At 42.1% G+C, this 14,465-nt stretch overlaps 1 protein-coding gene across 1 annotated transcript; it reads left to right on the forward strand.

Moving 5' to 3' along the window:
• The first annotated feature begins 1,728 nt into the window (after window positions 1-1,728).
• SLC35G1 (solute carrier family 35 member G1) lies at window positions 1,729-11,846 on the forward strand. Its single transcript, XM_056849536.1, has 3 exons — window positions 1,729-1,942; window positions 5,838-6,018; window positions 11,087-11,846. The coding sequence occupies exons 1-3, from the start codon at window positions 1,729-1,731 to the stop codon at window positions 11,844-11,846; spliced, it is 1,155 nt and encodes a 384-aa protein (XP_056705514.1).
• The last annotated feature ends 2,619 nt before the right edge of the window (window positions 11,847-14,465 follow it).

Consider the following 14,465-nt stretch of genomic DNA (forward strand, 5'->3'; position numbering starts at 1 on the left):
TTGTTAGTAAAACAAGTGAATGCAGCCCCTAACTGTGCATTTTTACAGTTGCATTTAGCATGGAAATCGACATCTCTCTTGGATTCAGTTGCTCTAATCACACTGATCCATGCTGTTGTTATGCCCTGTTTATGGGGCTGCCCTTGAAGACAACTTGGAAACTTCTTAAGGTCCAAAATGCAGCAGCCCAGCTTCTCAAAAGGGCAAATAGTTTTGCTTGCATAACTTATTTTTAAAGTGCAGCATTGGCTATTTGCTTCCCCATCCAATGTGAGGGACTAGTTTTGACCTTTAAAGCATGTCATAATGTGGGGTCGATATGTGATGGATTGCTAAGGTTGCCAACCTCCAGAGACTAGCTGGAGATCTCCCACTATTACAACTGATCTCCAGCCAATAGAGGTCGGTTCACTTGGAGAAAAGGGCCGTTTTGGCAATTGGACTCCATGGCATTGAAGTCCCTCCCCTCCACAAACCCCATCCTCCTCAGGCTCAGCCCCCAAAATCTATTAGGGATTCAATGCGAGTTCCATTTCTGTTAGTATTGGTCGTTCAGACCGGATCGAACGCATGCGTTTCACCTAAAGTGCATTCGATCCTGGTTAAAACAGGGATTAAAGGAGGATAAAGTGACCATGCGTTTTCGACCTATGGTCGGGGCGAGAGGCCAGTAGCACTTTAAAAGACTAACAACATTTCTGGCAGGGGATGAGCTTACGTGAGCCGCAGCTCGCTCCTTCAGAGACTCTGAAGAAGTGAGCGGTGGTTCACGAAAGCTCATCCCCTGCCAAAATTTTTGTCAGTCTTTAAGGTGCTTGTGGACTCTTGCTCTTTTCCACTGCTATTGACAGACTAACACCGCTACACGTGTGTGTGTGTGTGTGTATGTGAATGTAGTGCCGTCAAGTTGCTTCTGACTCATGGCGACCCTATGAATCAAAGTCCTCCAAAATGTCCTATCTTTGACAGCCTTGCTCAGGTCTTGCAAACTGAGGGCTGCGGCTTCCTTTATTGAGTCAATCCATCTCTTGTTGGGCCTTCCTCTTTTCCGGCTGCCCTCAACTTTTCCTAGCATGACGTTCTTTTCCAGTGACTCTTGCCTTCTCATAATGGCTACCGCACTAGGTATTCCCAGCGATGTATTAAGAGTTTGAAAACGTTATAAAGAATACTGTTCGCACTGTCTATGTATTCCCACCGATGTATTAAGAATTTGAAAACGTTATAAAAAAATACTGTTCGCACTTTGTTTGGCCCCTTTAGCTGTGAAGACCTATGGTCGAAAACGCACGGTCGCTTTATCCTCCTTTAATCCCTGTTTTAACCAGGATCGAACGCACTTTAGGTGAAACGCACGCGTTCGATCCGGTCTGAACGACTAATATTAGTTGCCACTTTGGCAGCACTGGTCCAACGGGCCCAACTTGGCGCTTTCCTAGCTCTTTCTCTCCCCCGCAGGGCTGCGTCCCCCAGCCACACGAGGCAGAGGGAGGAGGCGCCCAGCAGGCGGCCTGGGAGCTGAACCCTTGGGGCCACGACCCCGCTCAGAGGGCGCATGCGCAGAGAAAGCCCTCAGGGAAAGCCCTCGCAGGGACTCGTCCCGCCTGGCCCAGGGAGCGGGCCGGCGCCGAGGACGCATGCGCAGAGAAGTCTCCAAGGCCGCATGCGCAGAGAAGTCGCCGGCTCCTCGCCGGCCGGCAGTTGGAAGGAAGCCGCCCGGGAGCCCTCATGGTGCAGCCGCCGAGCGGGGAAGTGGGCGGCGCGGATCCCGCCGTTGCCGGGCAAGGGGCCACGAGCCAGGCGGCAGAGGCGCTTTACGACGAAGAAAAGGCCGCGCTGCCCTGCCAGGGCCCGGCGCACGACGCGGCGGACGCTGCGCAGCCGGGTGGGCGCTCGTGTTGCTGCCGCTGCTGCTCCCGCGGAGGGATTCCCTGGACGCCCGGTGGGTGAGGAGGCTGGCGGGCGGACGCTCGTGTTGCTGCTGCTCCCGCGGAGGGATTCCCTGGACGCCAGGCTCTCTGTCAAAAAACCTTCGAGTCCGCTTAAGACTTTTCTCTTTCCGCCCCCCCCCCCAGCTGTTTGTTGTTTTTATATCTTTTATTTTATATATGTGTGTGTGTGTGGGTATAAAATGATATATTTGAATGTATATATTCAAAAGCCTACATATCCTTCCTTTGTAGGGTTGCCAACCTCCAGGTACTGAAGGAAAAAAATCAGAACGACTCACTGTATTCGGCAATTCATTAACAACGTGCTAACAACAACAAAAAACAGCCACAATCAAGTGCAAAATTACACACGAATTATATGCAAATATAGTTATTTACAGAGTAGTTATCACAAGCATAATAGCAATCTCCAATTAACCAGGCAACAGTCTCTATCCAAGGCAAAAGAAGAATTCTTCAAATCCAACTGTGGACAACAATGTCAGAAAAATGGCACGAAGTCCGAAAAAAATCCAAAGAAGGAGGAGACTTCGTGCCGTTTTTCGGACTTCATGCCATTTTTCTGACATTGTCGTCCACAGTTGGATTTGAAGAATTCTTCTTTTGCCTTGGATACAGACTGTTGCCTGGTTAACTGGAGATTGCTATTATGCTTGTGATAACTACTCTGTAAATAACTATATTTGTATATAATTTGTGTGTAATTTTGCACTTTATTGTGGTTGTTTTTTTGTTAGCCCGTTGTTAACGAATTGTTGAATACAGTGAGTTGTACTGATTTTTTTCTTCAGCTTATTGTCATCAATACTGTGAGTATTTGTTACATAACCTCCAGGTACTAGCTGGAGATCTCCTGCTATTACAGTTGATCTCCAGCCGATAAGAAATTGGTTCACCTGGAGGAAAATGGCTGCTTTGGCCATTGGTCTCTCTGGCACTGAAGTCCCTCCCCAAACTCTGCCCTCAAAATCTCCCGCCGGTGGCGAAGAAGGACCTGGCAACCCTATTCCTTTGCCGTAACTTTACAACTTTAAAAAGCTCACCTGTTTATTCTGCCCCAATTAACCCGGAATGCCTGCCTGCCACCTGAGCGCAGGAAGTGTCTCCGCTCCGCACATGGGCGAAAACGCATGGGAGGTTTTGCCTTGGGTTTGTCGCTCTCTAGATACATATTTTCCCCCATCTGAATTCTCAAAACTCTGCCTGGGGGCTTATTTTTGAGTTTTGAGAATTTGCCTGGGGGAAATGTGCATTTAGAGAGCGGCAAATCCAAGGCAAAACCTCCCATGCGTTTTCACCCAATTGTGCACAGAAAATGCCAAGGCAAAAGCCCCACCACTGCTTTTTTAACCTCTCTGTCCTCAAGGTTGCTTAACGCAACCTTATTTCCTCCATAAAGGGCTTTCATCTAACAGAAGGTGGGCTGGAGTGGATTTCTTCTACCCTTTTGACTCATGCTTGTGGGCGAAATGGGGAGTCGAAGGGCCTCTGCTAACCACGCAAAGCTTGCACACTCTTTCCTTAATGACCAGATCTGCTTTTAACTGTGGGTTTTTTCCCAAAGAGCTCAGCCTGGCATTAGCAGTTTTCCTCTCTCCTTTTTATCCTCAGAACAGCCCTGTGGAGTAGGTTAGGCTGGGAGTGTGCGTGACTGGCCCAGGGTCACCCAGGGAGCTTCATAACTGGGAATTAGCTCTAATCTAATCACACTGTGGTAGAAACCAATAGCAAATGACTTTGCAAAGATTATATAACCATGATGTACTTAGAAATTAAAAGAGGCACACGAAAGTAATCCTTTGTTTTTTTACCTAACCTGTGTTCTACTGGTTGCTGTGTCGTTAGCAAAAGTAACTGCAGTGTGTAAATTGTTTTTCCTTGGGATTTGGTGAAAGGGCAGAAACTTTAAAAGCTTAAAACTACAGGGAACCAAAAAACAACTTCATGTGATATACAGGCATTAACGTTCTAAAAATAAGGATATGTTTTTCTTTTATGGAGGGGGAGTGTTTTGGTTTTTGCATGTATGCACTTTGATACAATTGCAGTGTTTTGATAAGATCCATGGCTGATTCTTTGTAACAAAGAATTTTTGCTCCTTGATCTTAAACTCCTCAGTGCGCCCAATAAATTTAAGTGGATTCAGATTGAGACTATACTGTGATTTGTAAACAGATTTTAATGGCAGATCTCCTGGGAACTCTCGTGGCCTAAACACGAGTCTATGAATTCTGCCGTCTTGAGCTCACAGTTGTTGAATGTTGTCAAACATTGCTTCTCAGCTTTCAAGATATGGTTCCAAGTTACCTAGCAACTGACAAGAGCTGAGAAGAGTATCATAACCCCCACAATCATTTTAGATTCTATACATTTTTGAGGGAAAATATTATTTTTGCATCACTAGTATTGCACCTTTATGATTCCAGGGATTTATTGATGCTGTATGGACAAAGTAAAGTATTTATTCATCAGGATTTATTTATTTTTGTTGTCAAGTCACATCTGACTTATGGTGAAACCTGGTGGGGTTTTCGAGGCAAGAGACGTTCAGAGGTGGTTTGCCATTGCCTGCTGCCACCTCACAACCATGGTATTCCTTAGAGGTCTCCCCTCCAAATACTTGCCAGGGTTGATCCTGCTTAGCTTCTGAGAACTGATGAGATCAGGTTAGCCTGGGCTATCCAGGTCAGGGCATGCATTAGGATGATAACTTCCTTTAATTGGTGGTAAGTTAGTGGGGATTCACACTGTATAACCAATTAACAAGCAGAGGAAATCCTATTTGGGTTCAGTCATACTGCAATTCAGTGAAGATAGATGTTTTAACGCTTTTCCACACTGTGAGGATTCTTTATGTTGCTTTCACTGCAAATGCAGAGGTGTGTGCATTGACTGGAGCTTCCACACATCATCATTTTTTGTATACTTTCCTCTGTCTTTTTCTGTCTTTTCCTTTCTATGCATTGCTCTGCAGTAACTCCATGTTGGCTCTTGGGGGCATGGTCATTATGACTGCTGTGGTGATTCATTGGCCCCTTTCGTTCTATCATTCATTCATGTGCTGCAGCACTGTAACAGCCAACACCAGCCATCTAGCAGCTCCCCTTCCACTTCCTTACCAGCCATTTGGGACGAAAACTGTTTTAGCCTTTTCCCTTAAAAACAGGACTGGAGAACATCAACATGGCTTAGTGGAAATAATATTCAGTTTCTGCAGAGGACATCTCAGTTTGAATCCCTGCTCACCTATTTAACATACAGTGGAGCGTCACTGTTTCTGAGCCTAGTTTATTTACAGTAACGCAATGGGGAAGGAGTTGCATTCCTAATATGGTTGTCACAGGTGTCTCAACTCAATAGTTACAGCATGTAAAGTACTCCATGAAAGCAGGAAATTCTCTATTCTCTCCATTCTTCAGAATTGCCACATGCATATTTGATGGGTAGAACTCTAGGCTTCTTGGTGAGCTTATAGTTTTCTGATTTTGGTAAACAATCAGGATAGTTCTTAGGTCTCTATAATGACAGAGGAGATCTGCAAAATGACTGTCCGCTATGGGCCCAAAGGAGATAGTCATATGCACCAGTTAAATGTACCTAGTACGTCTGCAGGTTTTTTTAAAAAAATAACCTTGGATGGTGTATTTTAGAAAGGAACACCAACTTGGTCACCCAAACTGTTGTTAATCTGAGGTAACACTATCATATCAAAATTTACTCTTAATGCTTTCAGCTGCAATAAATGTATAGTGTTTGTTTCCTCCCCCTCCTCCAAAGTTAATTGTTCAAAACTTAAATAGTGTGTGTAAACTTTTTAAATACAACTCAAAAAATTACAGTTAAATTGTTAGTTGCTAACCTGAAATTACAATCCTTCTCTTGCAGGAATAAACAAGAAAAAGACCTGTCCGGGACTTGGCCTGTTCTATACAATGCTGTCTGCTCTCTTCTTCTCAGTGGCTTCACTATTTCTAAAGAAGGTTGAAGATGTGCATTCAGTAGAAACCAGTGCCATTAGATGTGTGTTCCAGATGGTGTTTGTTCTTCCTGGTTTAATATACTACAAGTGAGTATTATGCCTAGAGGGAAAGGGTAGGTATAATTGCTTTATAATGCAATTAGATTGAGCGAGGTAAATAGCGTGGTTATTAATAATTTCAAATCATGTTATTAGGTTGAAAACAATACTTGATTACTCTTGAAGACTTCCTGCCTTTTGCAGATGACACAAAAGCCTGTAGCAGCTTATATGACATGATTGTATGGCAAGTCTTCTGCAGAAGGCAGGAGATCTTTGAGAGTAAACAAGTAAATCAGATTATTATGTTAACTGTTTTAATAACTGTATAAAGATAGTTTTACCTTTAGGATATCTTAAAGCTCAAATATGTCATTGTGGAATGAGGATTAAAACTTCTAATTATATACTGTGAGACAACATCTTTATATAAACTTTTTTTAAAAAAGCCTATTCTACTCATTGAGAATTGGTGCACTATTTGGAAGATCTGTAGTTTGAAAACTTGGTCAACTGAGTAACTCTAATGCGATTGGTATCTCCCAAAATAATGTGTGTTAACTGCAGTATATGGCAAGAACAAACCTGATTAGCTCTGTTGCCCCTCTGCTGGTCTGTTGGCAGTGTTAAGCCCTTAACTTATTTCAAAATTTCAAGATAGCCCATGAATTTAGGGTTGTTGGGAATAAAGGAGTCAGGAGATAACTGCAAGGTGAAGAGGGGCAGGCATTACAAATGTAAGTGGAACTGATTGAGCAGAATATTCCAAAAGTCTTGAGGGATAAACTACTGAATGTAGTCTCTGGGGGAAGGTGGAGTGGCTTAGTAGTAGAGAACCTGCTTTGCGTTCAGACAGTTCCAGATTTAATCCCTAACATCTCCAGCTAAAAGGATCACTTAACGAAAGACCTGAGAAATCTGGAGAGCCACTGCCTATCAGAGTAGACAGAATTGAACTTCATAGACCAAAGGTCTGACTCGTCATAAGGTAGTCTCATGTGTCTATGTGTTTTTTTAGAAGGGGAAGCCTAACTTAGCAGGAAGTCATAAAAGAGACCTCATTTGGGAATGTTTTAATGAAATTCCTCCACCTGCGGATAAGACAGGCATGTGTGCAAAATGCAAACTGCAGCAAAGAAATGCAAGGCCTGGTTGCTTGAATGAAACAACATGAGACATGCTCCTTCTCAGAACGAAGCTGATGGTGGAAGTACATCTGAACCTCCAGGATCTTTCAGGTTAGTAAACTTGTTCTGTGCTTCTTTCTTAAAGACTGCCTGGCTTACCTGGCCCAAACCTTTTGGTAGATCTGTGTTTGAGTTCTCACATACGAGCAAAGCCGTAATTGTTGTCGATGCAATTGTGTGATGTAAAATAATGTCTGAAATACACAGATCTTTCTATTACGGTTTTATTACTAAATTTGTACACAGTGCCAGTGTATGGAATGAGTAATACTAAACGAGCAGCATGGTAGTAACTAACTGCATTAACTTCTTTTGTTTAGGAGGATTCAACTTCATATGGGATTCTGAGGACAGTTCACCTTCAACAACATCACTATTTACAGTTTCAAATGTATATTCTAATAATACTGCTATTCTAATCAGATCATGTATGTCATATAAATACAGTATATCATCAGTAAGAAAGAAAACATTCTATCATCCAGAAACATCCATACATTAATTCGTAGTAAGAACCAACAGGCCACCGGCAAGATGTAATCGGTGAAGAAATTGCTCTCTGTCTATGCAATAAAGTCTTCTTTTCATAGTTCATTACAGCCAGGATATAAACCAGCCAACAGAACATATATTGTGGCCAAATTGCTGGATAAAGTACAAAAGAGAGAAATTCAACAATGTGCAGAATATTTAGAGGGGACACTTGTTAACTTGAGTCCACAACTATCCAATATATTTTTGCATGGCGATAGAAGAAGGGGATGTCCTCAGTACAGAAACCAGTGATGCATCAGGAAGTGAACACCCAGAAGACTGCTTAAGAGAAGTAGTAGTAAAATACTATAACTAACTAGGAATAATTCAAATATCTTGTACGCAGCTTCATCATCGGCAATGCTGCAAATGTACCCAAGATGAGAAGAAATCTAGAAGCCCCAAACTAGTAACACAGAGTTGTAGTGTTCATGTGATGCATCTTTCAGTCAGTGACTTCAGTGCTCCAGGGAAGCAGCTGCTCTAACAAAGAAGAAGAGTTGGTTTTTATATGCCGATTTACTTTACCTTTTAAGGAGAATCAAACCGGCTTACAATCCCCTTCCTCTCCCCACAACAGACACCTTGCGAGGTAGGTGAGGCTGAGAGAGTTCTGAGAGAACTGTGACTGGCCCGAGGTCACCCAGCAGGCTTCATGTGGAGGAGCTGGAGGAGTGGGGAATCAAACCCAGTTCTCCAGATTAGAGTCCACCACTTTTAACCACTACAGCACGCTGGCTCAGGAAAACCCAAAATTAATTTTCCCACAAGACGTGATGGAACTCATGACTGAGTTGTTCTGATTGCTTTATTAAGAACTGACCAACAAACTTCAGAGCTAAGAGTGAACTATTCAAAAATACATTTACCAAAAATGCTTGGATTCATCAAAGGCATTTAAGTGACAATCCAGTGAACAACATTGTTATCTTCTATGGATGTAGAAAAAATGTTTTCTTCTTTTGCACTAATTTATTCTAATTTGAGAAAAGGGGAACTGGAAAATCAGGAAAACTTCTCTTTTAAATAATATGAAAGGAAGATGAATACTTCCTAATTGAGCTGCATATTTTAACAGGATTTAAGGTGCAGGCATGATCTTTGAGTGGTGGTAAGGAGATAAGTGTTGTTATCTTTTAAAAAATATTTTTATCTTCTGGAATTGTAAGCCACCTTGAGCCACAAGGGGAAAGCAGGGTATAAAATTTAAATAAATAAATAAGCTTGTTCTTCTAGTTAAACAATTTAAATGTGTTTGGTGATAGTTGTTGTCCTCTTAAAACAGCATGGCAGAAATATCCTCCAAGATTAGCTTGTTGTATTAGAGATGGTTCACTTCCCAGTGACTTTACAGGTATGGCTTCAGTTAGCTTGGGTAAATAAAATAACCAAATCACCACTTGTTTTTCTGATATTGCTGCAAAATTAATCTGAAAAAATCAGAATAAATGTTTTAAAACATGTATACAAGTGATTCCCCAACATGATGCCCATCAGTATGTTTCCTGGCACCCATTTGTTTGTTCTCCATGGTAGAGAGCCAGTCCTGGCTTTCCTCCTCTTCAGTGGAGCAGGCTCTCCTTTAGAAAAGCACAGGAAACATCTCCTTTGGGTCTACAGGGAGCCTTCATTTGGAAACAGTCTCCATCGTGAGAGAACACTTTGAGAGGAACTTCCCACCATTTTGTGACTGGCCCCAGCACCCCCATGGCTGCCTCCATGGCAGCCATTTCATGATGGCATCCACTAACGGTTGTCAAAATTTCAATGCAGATAGGCTCAACAAGGTTGGATATCTCTGGTATGTAGCTTGTAAAAACGAAGCCCACATCTGACTAGTTATTTAACAGCATCATCCTAAACACAGCTACATCTTTGAAGTCAATGGGCTTATAAGTGTATGCGCTTGGATGACACTGTAAATAATGGTTTTAATCTGATTTAAATAAAATTGGCTTTGGATACTCATGTAAGGGCTGCCTGCCAGGGTGTACCAGCCCTTAATTAGCATTCTTATTTGCATGATCTTTATTGGGGTGGCATTTAGTGACAAACTGATTCTATTACTTTTCTGTCATCTAAATGACAATGTGATCCTAAGAAGTTACACCATTTTAAGACCACGGAATGGCCTTGGACTGAAGTAACTGCATAAGATTGTTCTGTGTATTCAGATTAGAATTTGAGATGAAGCAGGGTTTTTTGTTTTTTGTTCTCAACTATGTTTTCCTTGAGTGGGAATATCCAGACTCACTTCCTAAATGCTGAACTTTAGAATTAAATCTTGATTTTGAGCTTTGAAAGGAGAAACATGTCACCAGTTTATCCAACGGGTTTATTACGCTTCTAAAACAGTCATTTTAAGGTTTTTTTCAGGTTTATTTGCATTGGCCATTGCACACGGAAGTAGAACACAAGGCATGTTTCATTTGTTTGTTTGTTTAAAACATCACTTTCCACTCGATACAGGGGACCCCAAGGCAGTGAACATCACAACATTAAAACATTTCAGAACATTACACACGCATGTATATATATCATCTTGCTTAAGAAAAGAACATTAGAGTCTAGATGAAGGGTGTCAAACATAAGGCCCGCGGGCCGGATCTGGCCCATTGAGAGCTCTTACGCGGCCCACAAGCCAGCCACCCCACAAACACACTCTCGATCTGGGCTGGTGAGGCATGAGCTGGCCAACCAAGTGACATGTCATATCCGTAACAATCGAATTTGACACCTCTTGCCTAGATGGTAGTTTCTCAACTCTCCTGGGTCCAAAGTGGATTTCTTTACAGGGCGACTACACCCCTCTCTAGAGGCATTTTCTTTCTCCCAGACCTAGTCCACCAGCAACTACCCCCCCCCCGGCCTATTTAAGCAGCAAGGAGGGGCAAGGGTTGTACAAGCAGGTGGTAGGTCTCAAACCTCCAAGGGTCCTGTCCACATCAGACTTTACAAGCTGAAAGGTGTCCCTCTCAACTGGACAAATCAGCACCCTGGGACCATCTGATCTGTCACTGCTAATGCAGAGTCCAAGTTGGAATGAATGCAAGGGATTGCGTCCACAAAGTATTGAGCGAAATTATCACAGCGGGTTGCAGAGCAGTCCAATTACACCTGTAGGCCAGAACCCAATAGGTCCCTGACCACCTGGAAAAGTTCTGCAGCTCTGCACATTGCAGATGTTATATAGCTTTCATCATAAGTACACTAAAACTGAACAGTCTGCATATCAGTAAGACCTGCACAAAAGAGCTGATGCTGTCATTCTATCCTTAGAACAATCCTGGTTATATTGAACTTCCACAGTGATCCAAATTGCCTAGCGTAATTGATAATTGATTGTGAAATCTTCAAGCCATGAGACAAATATTGTGATTTTCTTCTCATTTTAGGACAGGACTTCTGGGACCAAAAGGCAAAAGAGTCATTCTCTTCTTCCGAGGATTACTTGGCTCTGGTGCAATGATTCTTCTCTATTATGCTTATCAAGTAATGCCTCTTGCCGATGCCACGGTCATTACTTTCAGCAGTCCAGTATTCACATCACTACTGGCCTGGATATTTCTGAAGGAGAAATACAGTCCTTGGGATCTTCTTTTCACCCTGTTCACAATCGTTGGAGTGGTGCTGATTGCAAGGCCGCCTTTCTTGTTTGGATCCAAAGTCATAGGAATTGATGGGAGCTACACAGATCATCTGAAAGGGACAATAGCAGCTGTTACAAGTGCAGTGGCTGCTGCTTCAACTTTAGTTATACTAAGAAAGATGGGGAAATCTGTGCACTATTTTCTATCGATTTGGTATTATGCAGTAATTGGATTAATAGTCTGCATAATAGCGCTTTTTGTAATAGATGCATGGAGTTTGCCTCATTGTGGCAAAGATAGATTTCTCCTAATATTAATTGGACTGTTTGGGTTGGGTGGTCAGATATTTCTTACAAAAGCATTGCAAATAGAGAAAGCAGGTCCAGTTGCTATCATGAAAACTATGGATGTTGTGTTTGCTTTTATCTTTCAAATTCTTTTCCTCAATCACTTACCAACTTGGTGGACAGTAGGGGGGGCCCTCTGTGTCATAGCTAGTAGCTCCGGAACTGTTATTCGGAAGTGGAGGCAAAATTCAAAAGAAGCTAAACAAAGTGAAATCTAACCAGGCGGCTACTATTTCATTGTTCAGATAAAGCAAAGCACTTCAACTGTATTATTTATTTTAAAGTCTGTTTATCTGTGCCTTGTCCAGCAATTACAGTGAGGTCTGTATGCTGAAAAATCACCTGTAGCTCTTAGATCTCATCTTAGGAGGGATCCTCTACAAGTAGGGAAAGAAGCACAAGTGACATGTATTTTCATAAGTTTCTGTTTCTGTGTAATGTATGGAACAGCCCTTGTATGTTGAATAATTTGGAGCTAATCTATACACAAAGGCCTTTTATGCAGGGACACATGAATACATGAAGCTACCTTATACTGAATCATACTTTTGGTCCATCAAAGTCAGTATTGTCTACTCAGACTAGCAGCAGTTCTCCAGGGTCTCAGGCAGAGGTCTTTCACATCACCTACTTCCCTAGTCCCTTTCATTGGAGAAGTTGGGGATTGAACCTGGGACCTTCAGCATGCCAAGCAGATGCTCTACCACTGAGCCATAGCCATGTTTCCCCTCAATCACCCCCGTTAACTGCTTCAGGGCTTCCTTTTGATTATGCATTCTTTTTCTGCCCATCAGAGGTGCTCTCACACTCCCCGTGTGTTTTGCCCTCATTTTCCAGAATCTGACTAAAACAGCATCTGGAAAACAGGCACAACGCATGGGGAGAGCGAGGTGACCTCTGACGGGCAGAAAAGGCATGCATAATCAAAAAGAAGTCCCGAAGCAGTCGGCGGGGGTGATTGCAGGGAAATGTCCCTGCATAAAAGGCCATAGCGTTCCTGTGCCTGCCATGGCAGGTGGTGATCTGTGAGTAACACCAGGTATTTCCTGCCAGCTGTAGGGACCTTCTTACGTGTATATGAGTCTGAATCACTTCCTGCTAATCAATTAATATTTCTATCTATATGAAGAAAGTATAATATGAATATCAAAGTTTCAAGGTAGAGCCAGGCCAGTTAGCACTGCTCTAAAGTATACTGCAGTAGAGCTATGTAAGTTTTTAAAATATCAAGGAGGCTGTCAGTACTTTACACTGTTTGAGGCTAGATTCTGTAGTACGGAGAGCTGCTGTATTTACTTGAAAGGAAGATGATTCTGAATGGAAGTTGACCCCCTTAAAAAAGGATGGGTAGGCGTGTTTGTGTGTCGATAGCAGTAGAAAAGAGCATGAGTCCGATAGCACTTTAAAGACTAACAAAATTTCTGGCAGGGTATAAGCTTTTATGAGCCACAGCTCACTTCTTCAGAAAGCTCATACCCTGCCAGAAATTTTGTTAGTCTTTAAGGTAATATTGGACTCTTGCTCTTTTCCACTCCTTTAGAAAAGGTTATACACAAAGGTTACTATTACCATATATACCTGTAACTTGTATACAAAATTAGGGTAAACCCCTGTTTGTCTTGACAGCATTCTTGGGGTTGGGGAGTAGTCATCCTTTCAGATAAATAGGGATTAATACAATACTTCTTTATTTGAAGAAATATTATGAGAGTACAAATAATCTCAAATTGAAAAACAAACTAAACAATTATTAAGGAAAAACTAAAATAAACTCACCCCTTAATCAAATCTGTAATAGCCATCCCTAAGATTGCTTTATCTCTCTTGCATACTTCTGTATCTATACCACAAACATTATTCTGTATTCTTTGTACCACAAACTGTTTTCTGATTCCCTCCCCCCCCCCCAGCCAGTCCATTGTTGAGGGGATAGAAGACTGTAGTTGTCAAATGACTGATCCTGCAGCTTTTCACATCTGGCCTGAAGTATCCCCTCACTCTTACAATATGTGTAGGAAATCCTTACTCCAGAAATATTCCTAGCAAGGCAGTAGCTACCATAGTTATCCCCAGTAATGGTGCTTATGGGTGCCCTGGCACCTGCCAGTGTTTTCTCTGGTGCCCATACCATTCTTCACCAAAGCATCACTTTTCCAAAGCAAAGAACCAAACCTAGCTTTGTCCTGCTTCACTGGAACAGGAGGTGTTTCAGAAGAACACAGAAGGCATCACTTTCGTGTTTTATTCCAAAACCCAAAGAATTGTATAATACTCTAGGCTTACAGTGCAAACCTAATAGCACTTTCCTGGGAGTAAGCCCCACTGAACAGACCTGTGAGGGATTCTGAGTAGACCTGCTTAGGATGGCACTGTTAGTTGTACTCATGCATAAATTCTTAGATATATCTGTCCTTGCCGTACTCAAACAAGTGATTCTATCCATCAAATCAAATCCTTCTGCAAATTCCACCTTATGGGATGGTGAAGCATCATCTTACCATCTGGAAAAAAAACTGCCACAACTTGAGGCTTTTTATTTCCTCAAAACATCCTAAAGCATGCCTCAATTGGACCAAGAGGTTTTAGGCATAAGGCCTGGTGGTTTACTGCTTTGTTTGAAGTAACCTTAGAAAGCTATTAATAATTTCAAATTGAAAAGCAAGCTAAGAAAATGGAGGAGGAATCTAATTTCTTAAACCACTGTTAGAACTATCCTTAAAATCATTTTATTCTGTCTGTAAACTTTTCTAACTAAAAAGGAAAAAAGAGACGTGTACCAGAGTTGTAAACAAAAAGACCCTAACTCTATCTCTGTTGTATTTTTAAAAAATATTTTA

The sequence above is a fragment of the Euleptes europaea genome, chromosome 5, assembly GCF_029931775.1.
Source record: "Euleptes europaea isolate rEulEur1 chromosome 5, rEulEur1.hap1, whole genome shotgun sequence".
In the NCBI taxonomy this organism is placed as follows: domain Eukaryota; kingdom Metazoa; phylum Chordata; class Lepidosauria; order Squamata; family Sphaerodactylidae; genus Euleptes; species Euleptes europaea.

Excerpts from the sequence above, each read along its gene's own strand:
- SLC35G1 (XM_056849536.1), top strand. The coding sequence starts at position 1,729 with ATGGTGCAGCCGCCGAGCGGGGAAGTGGGCGGCGCGGATCCCGCCGTT. Across the intron at positions 1,943-5,837 it reads AGGGATTCCCTGGACGCCCG|GAATAAACAAGAAAAAGACC; the intron begins GTGGGTGAGGAG and ends CTTCTCTTGCAG. Across the intron at positions 6,019-11,086 it reads CCTGGTTTAATATACTACAA|GACAGGACTTCTGGGACCAA; the intron begins GTGAGTATTATG and ends TTCTCATTTTAG.